Source organism: Phyllostomus discolor, chromosome X, assembly GCF_004126475.2.
Source record: "Phyllostomus discolor isolate MPI-MPIP mPhyDis1 chromosome X, mPhyDis1.pri.v3, whole genome shotgun sequence".
NCBI classification, from domain to species: Eukaryota; Metazoa; Chordata; class Mammalia; order Chiroptera; family Phyllostomidae; genus Phyllostomus; species Phyllostomus discolor.
Window position 1 is genome coordinate 21,639,508 of NC_050198.1, and position 13,087 is coordinate 21,652,594.

Consider the following 13,087-nt stretch of genomic DNA (forward strand, 5'->3'; position numbering starts at 1 on the left):
TTCTGGTCACTGTCAGTCTGTCCCATTTTTCCATGCCTCTGGTTCTATATTGTTTGTTAGTTTATTTTGTTCATTAGATTCCTCTTATAGGTGAGAGCAAACATTCTTTTTGATGCAGTGCTTGAGAAAAAATAAATCTTTAGATAAAACCCCCTATGTACCCTCAGCTCCCTTACCTCAACTTTGAAGTAAAGGTATGTAACTAGGGGAAATGAAGGATTTATAGAGAAATTTGAACCCACGTGAAAAGTAAGTACTGAAGTGAAAAGACTCAAGAAATGTGCCCTGCCCCTCAGTACCAGAATCTTTAGTGCTATGTCTCCAGACAGCTAGACTCCAAGATAAAGCTTTGGGGTTACTTTTTAGCCATCACTACATGATAACAAACATCCTGTTTTGTTTTGGTTGATTGATCCCTGGGCTATACTGATTTGGTAAATTACCTTGGCAAGCTTTCCAGAATGTACTTCCAGGGAGTAGTAATCCTTAAGGACCTAAGGCTACCCCCCAGGTACCCTATAGTCCCTCATCCTTAACTATTTAGAATGGAATGATATTCTGAATTCTCTTGGCCCATGGGATTGCTTATCAGCATTTCTTTCAGGGCTGCTTTTTTTTTTTTTTTTTTTTTTTTTTTTGGAGAAGGGCCAACAGAATGAGTCAGATCTTTTATGTTTTGTTTACAGAGTGGCCATCAGGATATTTGTCTGGATCAACCAGGTGCAATGAGTTTCCTTTGGCACAGACATTCCACTGGGCCTGGTGTCTTTTCAATTGTATTTGAGCAGTTTTAGGAAGCCATTTTAGTGAGTCAATTTCTAAATATATTATACAAATATAGGGCACATTGTTTCTGTGCTGTCTTGTCATTGGCCTACTTATAACAAAGAAGCTATAAGAAATTGTGCTATAAAATGCCTTCTTGTACTTACTCTGTGGATTATTAAAGATATTGTTCATTACATTTCTTCTTTTCAGGACACTAGGGATAATTTTTCTCTCTAATCTGAAAATCATAAGTGATTAGGCTTCTGGGCAACTGGTTTGTTTTTATCTTAGGGACACTGTGGCTCTTGTAACTAATTGTGTTTTTCTTTTAGCATTGACTATAAGGAGGTTTATCTGTTCCTTTAACAAAGAAACAAAACCTTTCAGCAAGTTTTTTTTGTATACAAATCTGAGTCATCTCTATTCCGGCTATATTATCTTGAAACTTTTCTATTCTTGATTTTTCATGTGTCACATTTTCCTCAAATGCTTTTTGCTTTTTAATTTAATTTTATATTTTATCTGATTTTATATAAATTATCTTTATTTATTTCCAGAACTAGGTAAGATATGAGTAAATAAAATTAATTTTATACTGAAATGTTAAGCTTAATGTGTTGAATTGGTATCCATTTTACTTTTTTTGTTTGTTTATTATGATTTGGTGATGATTATGGTGTCAAATTAGGTGATATCCAGAAGTATATAACAATTGAACTTTTAGATAAGATAACATGAGAGGTAAGGCAACAAGTGATCATATGCCTGCAATAACCCCTGCAATGAATACCTCAAGGCGTGCACAAGTTATATCTTGGCTCTTTACTCTCAAGCTTCTTTGAGCCTCAGTTTGTTTCACCAGGAAGCCTTTCATAGGACAGCAAGGAAAGAGAGGCCCAGAAATATCTTATAACTGTTGAAGTAATGGAATGAAGGACTAGCCCAGTGCACATTCCCTGGTCAAGATCAATTTTTCCACACTAATCCTATAGGATCCAACCCTTTCACTGTCATACCATCTCAACTTAGGAAGACAACAGGTTTTTTTTTAGTTTATTTTAGCTAGGTATGAAGGAAGCAAGCTGATTAAATTAATTTACACATGTGTGAAGAGCTGATAACGCCCTCTGATTTTCCCAGTAATATATACTTGTATCTCCAAAAGATAAGAATGCGCTATCTCTAGATGTCTAAATCCAGGTCTCCTATTTATCTGTCCCAAGGAAATAATCAGACATGAGAATAACACTTTATATTTTAAAAATATTATACTGCTATATTATTTATAACAACAAAAAATAGAATCAATTCTTAATGGCTCAATTTTTTATTGTATGGATATAACAAAAAGTTTATTTCTGAATGATTGAACATTTAGGGAATGGTTAAATTATAATACATGAATATAATTCAGCCATTAAGAATCATGTTTTTGAAATACTTAATTTCACAGGAAGATTATTACAGTGTCTGAATGAAAAAAAGTCAGACACAAAATGGAATATCATAGGAGCTCAACTTGTTAAAATGCAATATTCATAAACTTTTATTTAATAAATTTCTCATGTCTACTATGGGTCAAGTATAGTGATAAGTTTGAGGACATGGCAGCATCAAATAAGATATGCATGATCCGTGCCAGCATTAAAAATATAGGACATCATTATGAAATTAAATCTCCTTTGGGGATTGATGATTTCCAGTCTGATGTGATTAAGCTAATTTTCTAGTTCGTGGACTCTTCAGGATCTTGTTTTCATTTCTCGTCTGCTTTTTGTCTGAGAATGTATAGCTCTCCAGTTCAATTAGATTGATCTGTAGAGTTTAAAAACAGTAGCAACAGACAACTCAAACCTAGTGTTCCCTATCATCTTTAGATTTTTTTTAACCTATGTGGTCAGTGTTACCCTATGACATCAGTATAATAGCTTCTCCTAGGAATCCATTCTAGTGATTTTTTTCTGGACTGCTTCTGCAGGAGAAGATACCTGTTTGCAAAGGAAAAAAGCATTTCTTCATGGACCTTTTTATTTTACCTTACAGTAAAACCTATACTTATGCTTTTATAGAATGCAATCTTATTGTTGTGTAGTGTTATCAACTTAATTTTGTTCTTGAAACAAATTTTCTTTACAAATTTGAATGATACTTAGAGGAAATGGACCTAAACTCATAAATAGGTTTTTTTGAAGAAGGTATAAATGTTTATTTAAGGACTTCATTCTTTAAACTCTTCACCCTTTCCCCCCATTATAGGAACAATTATAAAGGACACATGGATAATAACAAGGTGGTTGGAAACAGAGGAAGGAGGTGGGGAGGGCTGGGGTGGTGGGGAGGGGTAGGGGGAAAAGGCAGAAAACTGTACTTGAGCAACAACAATAAAAAAAAGAAAAAAGAAGAAGAAGAACTTCATCCTGAAAAATGTGTCTTCTTTACAATTGAGGTTAATGTTTTTAACTGTCTGTGTCATACCATGAAATTTTGTTTCTCCCAGTAGCTTTACTGTAATATCTTTGAAACATGTTCACTTCAGTGATATGCTGTGTTAGTGATGCAACATTATTACATGTCATAGAACTCTTCCTTCTAAAGCTTGAGAGGTATATCAGCTTTGTTCTTTATATTATTTGTGAGGATTTCTGCATTTCTGATGTATATACACAATAGGACAATGGGAGTCTTAAAAATTTGAGAACCTATTTTTTTTGTAGTTGATTTTTAAGTGTTGAGCTCTTGAAGTTATTTAGTATATCTGACCTCATTTAATTAAAACTATATAATACATGAACTTTTTATATGACCACATTTAAAGTACTGGTAGTTTGTTACATTTGAAACTAAAATTATGTGCTGTGGTATGCCTAATATAATACAACCAAAGCCACATTGTTTATTCTTCTACTTTTTCTCTCATACATGGTGTCCATTTTGCATTGATCTTGTCCAGCAATATTAACTTTCTTTAACAGATTGTTCTGCTATCTGAAAAATCTCATTAAAATTTAATCAGTAAACTAAAAATAAGCAGCTAATGTCATAGTGCATTCTGGTAACTCATAACAGAAAAAAAGAAAGCCTAATGTAGGCTTGTGAGGTTAAATGAAGGTAAGTGTATATTTATTGGTTATTCTAGGGTATCTATAAATTACCATATTTCCTCTCTTGAGAAGTGTGATGTAATGGTAACATACGTATAAGTGATATACATTTTCATTTACAGAATATTTACTATTTTTCCTGTAAGCACTGAACTGCCTTGAATTATATAACACTATATAATAGGCTTAAAGCCCACCTGTGTCCCTTATTTTCTCCAGAAAAACTTTTCTGGACAGTCACTGTAGCTATCATGATTCTTGAGCTATGTCCTGTATGTGGTATACTTCCCATTCATCAAAAGGAAGCAGATCCTACCCACATACATCATATTCATAATAGACTCTCCCTTTTTGTCTCATTTCTACATTGAGGGTTCTTTCTGCCTCACTGCTTTTCTTGTTTCTCTTCTCAAAACAGTTCTAGATTTAGAAGAGGCACCTAACAATATTCCTACTATTAGTTACATATTTTTCCCATGACTCTCTTCTGCTGTGACTGCTTTCACAGTACCACAGTTTAGAAAAAGTAAAATTAATTTTAAAATATCAAAAGTAATATTTGTTTAAATGAACAAAAGACTTGAAATAGGCACATTACAAAAGATGTCCAAAAGGCCAATTAACATAGAAAACTCAGGGAACTGTACAATGCCATGCTCTACTGCTTACCAGAATAGTAAAGATAAAAAAAGTCATTACCGAGAGTCTGCAAGAATGTGGAGCAACTGGAACTCCCCTATACAGCTGCTCAGAGTGTATACTGGTGCAACAAAATTGGAAAACTATTTATCAAATAATGAGTAGAGCTGAATATAGGCATGCCTATGTCCCAATAATTGCACTTCTAAGCACATATGCAATAGAAATAAGGTATATGGGTTCATAAAAAGACATGTACAGGAATGTTCATAGCACTGTTTGTAATAAACCTAAACTTGAGACAACCCAGATGTCCATCAGAAATAAAATGAATACATTAATGAGGGTATATACCTAACATGGAATCAGTATTAAGAATGAATGAACTATATACAACAATATGGATGAGTCTTACAAGCATGATGTTGAGCAAAAGAAGCTAGATCCAAATGAGTATACACTATGATTCCATTTATATAAAGTTCAAAAACACACAAAACCCATTTATGCTTTAAGAAATGTGGCTCAGTAGATTGAGTGGCAGCCTGCAAATCAAGGGGTTGCTGGTTTGATTCCCAGCCAAGGCACATGCCTGGGTTGCAGGCCAGGTCCCCGGTGGAGGGCATGTGAGAGGCAACAATACATTGATGTTTCTCTCCCTTTCTTTCTCCCTCCCTTCCACTCTGTCTAAAATAATAAATAAAATCTAAAAAACAAAAAAACCAAAAGAAAGAAATCAGGCTAGTGACTACCCTTGTTGGTAGGTAGTGACTGAATAAGGGGCATAAGGGGAGCTTCGGGGATGCTGGTAATGTTATGTTCAGTGTCTTGATCTAGGTACTTGTTACATGGGTCTGCTCACTTCATGAAAATCACAAAGTATGTACTTATGATTGGTGTACTTTTCTGTGTGTATGGTGTATTTTAGTGTATTATATAAAAATGTAATAAGTGTTATGTTATCTGTCTACTCCTAAATAAGAGTACCCCCAAACCTAGCAACTTAAAATAAGAAATGTTTATTATTTCACACAGTTTCTGAGAGTCAGCAATCCAGGGGCAGCTAAGGTGGGTGCTTTTGGCTCAGGGTCTCATTAGGTTGCTATCAAGATGTTAGCTGAAGCCTGCAATTATGTGAAGCATTGAATGGGACTGCAGGATCTGCTTCAAGGTGGCTCTGTCACCTATTTGTTGACAGAAGCCTCAGTGAAAGCTCCTTGTATTAGCACAAGCAAGAAAACGAAACAAACAATGCCCACAGATAACATATTGTACAAGGTCTGTTGAGAAGGTTTCCAGCCATGTAATATGAAAAATACAGACATTTATTGAAGAAGATACAAGATACAAGAAGCATTGTACATAGGACAATGACACCTTAGTCCTCTTCAAAGTAGGTACCTTGGGACCTCACACAGTTCTGCCAGTCTCCATCAGCTGCCCCGTCATATTTTCCTGAATTTCATCAGCAGTCTGAAATCTCTTCCCTCTCAAAGTTGATTTTAGTTTTGGGAAAGTCCAGAAGTCACAGGGCATCAAATCTGGGCTTTAGTGGGGTTGAGTCATCTGGGTGATTTGATGTTTCACCAAAAACTGCATTAGATGTGACGCGTGAGCAGGTATGTTATCATGATGAGCCTGCCAATCACCAGTTGCCCATAGTTGTGGCTTTCTGCGTCATCCAAATAGTTTCCACAGAGGAATGTTCAAACCTAATGCAAACTCTGACACAGATTTGTTGCTCTGCTCACTTAGTCATTTTGAATGTGAGGGCCACACAGTACACATGCTCACTCAATGGCATCTACCACCCCCACTTGCTAGTACCGTGAAGTCATCATTCTTCATGCATGTGAATTCCATCTAGTCCACTCTCCTTGGCTGCCAGGTTACACTGATGTTGCATAAACCAATCTTATTATATTAACAATGGCTGGACTCGTCCAGAGAGACCTCATGAATGTGTGTGTGTGTGTTTACATGAGTTTTTATCTATTTAATCTTCTTTGCATATAGCTTTATTGAGGAATACTTGACATACAATTGACATGCTGCACATATTTAAAGTGTACAGTTGGAGAGACTTTTATGTATGTATACATCCATGAAATTGTCATCACAATCAAGATAACAAGTAGTCTATCAGTCCGAAAAGTTTCCTCCTATCCCTTTATAATAATCCCTCCTCTCATCCTTTTTAATGGCTGAAAAGCTTTATTTACATATAAAGTATCTTTAAAGTTCTTACATGTACTGATAGATAACTCAATCTCATTTTTTGTTTACATTATAGAACTCTTACCCCATTTAGAAGAATAAGACCCCACCCCCTCCCACCTCCCCTCAGTCAAGAATATGCAAACCAGATTGCCAGGGTTAGAATCTTAGTTCTGCCATCTACAAACTGTAGGATCTTGAGTAAATTGCTTAACTACTCTGCATCAGATTCTTTTCTCTTAATTTTTCATTGTATTTTTTATATTACCATTTAGTCCCCTTATACTTCCCTCCTCCCTGCCCTGCAATCACCACACTGTTTTCCATGGTTTCTTTTTCCTTTTTGCTTGATCCCTCCACCCCCTACCATCCCCACCCCTACTTAGCTGTCATCCTGCTCTCTATGAGTCTGTCCCTATGAGTCTGTCTCTATTTTGTGTGCTAGTTCAGTTTGTTCATTAGATTCCACCTATGAGTGAAATTTATCTGTACCTCTAATACTAATGATAGTCCTATACCTAGTTCAAAATTGAAAAGATTAAAGGAATTAATATACATATGAAAGCACCATGTTATTGTCTGCTGTTGTTATTATCCTGGGTTCTTATGCTAAAAACCTAGGTTCTCAGTCTCTCCTGATAATATTAAAGCTATGAGTTGATACAGCCCTGCTTTCAAATGTCCTACCAGCACTTACCTCTTCCTTTCACTCCTACTTTTGTATCACTTCCTTCTGAGCTCCTTGCTAAAGGTGAGGAAAGGTATGCTTTAAATGCTAGGCTCTATATTATTTGGATAATACCTTAGGGACATTTTATATGCTGAGAGATACCTAAAATAGGATGCTTAAAAAAAAACAAGACCTTCTAAGTCAAGATGTCAGAGTACCACTTGGATTTCTACATTGAAAGCTATTAGTGATCACTTTGATAGTAGTGATTATACATGTACAATAACTATTCCTTGAATACATACGAAGTGTATATCCTATGAAAGAACAAAAGAATTGAAATAGTTCCTGTCCTTGGGAAGCTTACTATCAACTTGAAGAAATCTGATTAGATTTCGTAGCGGTGAGTATGAAAATCCCAGTATTACAGATACAGCAAAGGAAGAGTGAGTAGGTTTTACTGACTAAGGATGCTGCTAAATACATGTAGTGGGTGTGTATTTTACTATTTTCCCTAAACTGGAAACAACTCAAATGCCCATCAGTGGTAGAATGAATAAATAGATAGGAAAATATGTCTAATAGACAGTTAGTAGTGAGAATGAATGTACTACAACCACATAGAACACTTATAGGTGAAGTTCACAGACATGAAGTTGAGCCACAGAAGCTAGCTCCAAGATTATATACTACGTCCACTTGTATGAAAATCAAAAAAACATGCAAAAGTCATTATGGTGTAGGAAATCAGGCTAGTGGTCACTGGTACCTATCTCCCCTTTCCTCATCTTGCTAATTGCAAGTACAGGGCTTGCCTTCATCATCATCACCCCCATGGAATGTCCAGAGCTCTGTTGTTCTTCAGTGCTTACGGTCCAGGGAAGTTGCAAAGAGGATTACCTACATGGAGCAAATTGGATAGGGACCAAATAAAGCCACAGGCATGGATAAGCATCCTAATAGCAGGGTGGTCATCAGCAAAGGATGACTACTGTCCAAGAGAAGTCTTCACTATGTACTACCAGGAGAGGTTCTGTTCATATTCTTGCTCTTAAGGTCTGTTGATGTTAAATTAACTCCTAAGGGATTCCTGGGAATCCAAACAATGTTCCTCAGTGAAAATGGCCCATTGTATTGAATGAATTTGGTCCCTTCATGTCTGGACCTTCTATCCTAGGCCTCACTGAGCTTCTCTCCTCCCTTTAACCCAGAAGAGCCTTCCTAGCCAAGGAAGGAGGAATGAGCAGGTGAGATTGGAGGTAGAACCCTTGCTCTCAGTATTTTCTTCAATCATATTGTCTCTGCTAGAAGACCTCTTGTTTACCCCCAAGTACCTTGGAAGGCAAAGTTAAGAAACTATTTTTTCTTTATCTTAAAAACCTTTTTTTCTCTTTGTCCAAGCTTATCTTTCATTTGAAGCAATAAGCACAGAATGGCTTAGTTACTTTGGGGAGAGGTGGTAGGTAATGAATAAGAAAGAAGGCAAAAAAGTGAGCTCTTGGGAGAAAAAAACCTTTAAATATTTAAAAATATCATCCATCCCATAACATTTGGGTTGAATGAGATAATGAAAATATAATTAACATAATTATGGAATTTAGAGGGGAAGCCACTATGTGATGGGAAAAAAAATGGTTTTAGATTCCCTGATGATTCAGGTAGTGGCACAGTATCCAGGTATAGATTTCACTGAGGCATTTGGAACTGTGGGCTCTTTTAGTTCTCTGGCCAGGCCTCCTGGGTGGGCAGAACTGGAGGCTATGCTGAGCACTTGGGTGGAGCTGAGAATTTGCTTCCTTTCTTGGGCGGGGTGGTAGAACAGGCTTTACTGCCCATATAGCCCACTGATAGGGATCCAAATCAGGCAGAACTGCCAACAGAACTTCCTAGCCAGAGGGGTCACTGGCTCAGCTCTGCAGATAGACAGAGATCTGGCTGTGATCTCTGCTCAGTCACTGCTGCAAGCAGGAATGCTGTCTGCCAAGACCTGAGTAGTATTTGCTGTAACCTCCACACCCCTTATCCACCTCTACCAAAGCCCTGAGGATTCCTCTAGTGACTCACATGAGGCAAGACCTGAGTGAGCCTCCTGGGAAGCGTTTCACATGCTGGGGAAACTGGTACACCTCAGGCTCTCTTTTCCCCACTGTAGAAATCACAGGCTTGGGGTGCCCTCTTGGTGTGGCACTGTGTCAGTGTGGAGGAGGAGCAGTGAGGTCAGAGTGTATGTAGTCCTCTTACCCTTCTAATGTGGGATTTTCACAGTGGTGTCTTTTCTATGGATAGTTGCTGGTGGTCTTCCTGTGAGAGGGACTGAAGTTGGCCTATGAAGGAGACCTATGTGGCCATCTTGATGATATTACTCTCCCCTATGTGTTTAGCTTTAAGTAGATTATGCATTCCTGAATGGATTGATAGATTATATCTTATAATTTTGCCTTTCTGGTGTTTAGCTCCATATTGGGAATTTAGCAGGTAAACAATAAATGTGTGATCATGCTATGATTGAAACCTGTAAGAATGAAGCATTGTGGTATGAAATAGCTTCTGTGCATGCATCTTCATCTTTTAAAAACAATATTGCTGTTCCTCCATGTATGCTTGCTTTTATAATATGTGGTTTGTTTTTTCTCCAAAGTTTTTGTTGTCAGCAGTTCATGGTTATTGATTCATACTGTTTATGGGTAATAACTCTGTGTGCTGCTCTGCCTCAGTGATAATTTGATTTGAGGTACTGCTGTTTAACACCAGGAAAGTGTTACACTATAAAGGGTATTGGATTTGTCACAGGATGACATTGAAGAGAAGCCGGGTATAGGCAAACTAATAACACAGTAGCCTAGTTATTAAACTTGGGCCTTTTGGCATTATTTGTCCACCAACTTTTATTGATATCACTGCCTTCTCCTAACAGATAAGCATGTGACTAATTTGATGAATTTCATTTGGCAAGGGTAGAAATTAATGCCAGACAAACAAGGTCATTGTAAGTTCATATAAACCTCATGCTTCCAGAATACTGTGTTTCTGTCCTTTGAAGTTAAATATCTGTTTGTGATGGAGAAAACATTTTTGTAAAGGGGCAAGATTAGAATGTACTGAAATGAAATGCTAATGTTGACCTCATCAACTTTAATAGAACTTATTTGATGTAGTATAGTGACTCAGCCTCTGTGAATCTGACTGTGTGTATGTGCTGTGTTTTAACAGGGAATCATCATCTAGGAATCTCCTGAGGACCACAAGAAAACATGGGGAGGAGTAAGTTTCTCTTCACTTTTAAATAATTTAGAAATTTTCCACATTAAGCCACTATATCCAGGAAATTAGATTTGTAACTCCAAGGTGGGTTTTTTTTTTTTGACACCTAAATTATATTTCTGGTTAGTGTTAGAAAGTTTTTGTCTGAAGCAGAGCTTTGCAGAGAAAGAACAACAGACCACATGTTGTTCATTGGCAAGGGTCTTTTTTTCTTCTGCTCTTTTCTGGACATTTCCCAGTACAAGGAGAGAAGGCTCAAACTTGATACTAATAGACCTGTGCTAATCCCAGCTTCTTTATAACTTTTACCAAAGTTGCCCATATGCTTCCAATGGTTTCTAAGCCTTGTTGATAATAACATAAACAACAACAAAATGATTCTACCATGCAGCCAATGACAGGATTAAAAAATTGTCTTTGAGGTTGATTTATAAATGGTTTTGATTTCCCCTAAAATGTTAAAGCCTGGCATTAAGAACCATTAGATGAATTCCTTTTGTTTGTTTTTCCTTTCTCATAAGGCTATTTATGATTAGTGGTTAATAGACAAATTTAAGCTCATTTCATTGTAAAGTTAATATAAAACAGCCAGTAGTGACTGCATAAATAATCCTAATCAATATACACTATAAAATCAGATGCTATAAAGGACCTCACAGGGAGACTTGGTGTTATGTAGTATAGTGAAAATAGTATGGACATGAAGAATTGCAGGCCTCTACCTCTACTGCCTCTACTACCTTAACTACCTTAACCAAATCCTAGATCTCCCCTAAACTTGTTTGTTCATATCTGAGGTGGGATCAATACATTCTGCACTTCTAGCCCTAGGAAGGTGAGGTTGACATAATGTGATAATCCACATGAAAAGTGTGTTGAAAACTCTATAAAGTATAATGAAGGTGGTATCCATTATACTTTATATCCATTGGTATCCAGATACCAATGAGCAGTGGTATCTGCGCATTGCTGTCCTTATTGAATAAATATATCTTCATTGGTTGTCTTTTAATAGTTAAAATGAAGTTATTTGATCAGCAGGGCTGACTAGGGTTGTACAAGTGACAGAAAGTGCCTTTTTGTATTTTGGGTTCTAGCCATTTTGTCCAATTGTAGTATGGGCCCTGGTGGGCCATGAATTAATCATGGAAAATATCTTCCTGAAACCGTTGAGTCAGATTTTGCCTGTTTTTTTTTTTTTTCTTGCCAGAACTTTCCTTGAAGACTGATTATCCCCAGGGATTGTGCTTCTTTCCCAGACTTCAGAAAAGATACCAATATCTGATAGTTTAGAAAATTTTAAAAATTTAAAAATTTAAAAAATCTTGTGAAAATTTTGTGACTAATCCATGCCATGTCCTAACCCTAAGTCAGTTGTCAACAGAAGCTTCCAGAGTAAGTCATCATGGTTTAGTTCTCACCTAATCTGAAGCTTGGGGTGGATTTGGAGAAGAGAGGTACACTGATACAGGACAACACATTCTTCTTATTTCTTCTCTTAATTTTTACAATGGTCATCAGTCATTAGCAAGGAGATCACTAGGTGCCTACTTTAAAAGGTGCCTCAACACGTGTTTGTTTAAATGGTCAGACAATTAACAAAGTCCATGCTAAAGGACAGGGCCTGGTAATGTAATCTGCAAGATGGACATGCTTCCAACATGGAGATGAGATAAGGGAAGTGCTTCAAACAGTGCTACTTTTATAAACACAGAGAAGCTTATAAAGTGGTCACCAACTTTAAAAACACCCTTAACATCTTGAATCTCAAAGGCTCTGTCCTTTCCTCTCCAAGCTTGACTTAGTTTGCCTGATTATACTTGTTAATTGCTGACACTATTAGTGAAAAAATAAATGTTACCGTGTGCTCATTTCTTTCTTTTCTGGCAATGTACAGTGAAGTTTTTACTGGATTTGGTAAAGCTTCTAACAAACAGCTCAATGTGTCATACAAAGGGACAACAGAGGAAAATATCACAAAGGTATGGCACTAGTCTCATTAAGGGACCACAAAAGTAACAAAGCTGGAAAACTATACAGTGTAGGTGAAAAATTAAAATTGAAGTGAATTTCTTTTTTTGTTCTTTGATATTGGATGAAGAAATCATAAATATGTGTTAGAAGAATCATTTATTTAACATGAAAAAAATTATAGACAGTCTTAAAAATGGTGGGGGTTGGGATGAGAACAGACTTGTGTATTTAATTTCTTATTAGACCACCATCAGTGTCCATTGTATGTGGCATTGAAATCCATTTACTACATATGAGTTCTGAGCTAGGATTTAGGATTCTTAAGAATATATAATTATTTTTTAGGATCAAGGGTGGGAAGTGGGGATGAGGGAGAGTGGTTGAGGGATAATTGAGACAACTGTACTTGAACAACAGTAAAACATGTGGAAAAAAAATAAATAACACCAGGTAGAAA

The 13,087-nt window shown here is 36.6% G+C and overlaps 1 protein-coding gene across 2 annotated transcripts in view; it reads left to right on the forward strand.

Annotated features, from left to right (window-relative positions):
* PRRG1 (proline rich and Gla domain 1) overlaps positions 1 to 13,087 on the forward strand; it is an 84,321-nt gene that overhangs the window by 24,459 nt on the left and 46,775 nt on the right. The window contains exons 2-3 of one of the 2 annotated variants that reach the window (XM_036017070.1): positions 3,073 to 3,081; positions 10,606 to 10,656. In XM_036017070.1, the coding sequence (XP_035872963.1) occupies positions 10,647 to 10,656 (10 nt within the window). In that variant the 5' untranslated portion in view covers positions 3,073 to 3,081; positions 10,606 to 10,646. The remainder of the gene's footprint in view (positions 1 to 3,072; positions 3,082 to 10,605; positions 10,657 to 13,087) is intronic. The other variant, XM_028523054.2, reaches the window with a different exon arrangement.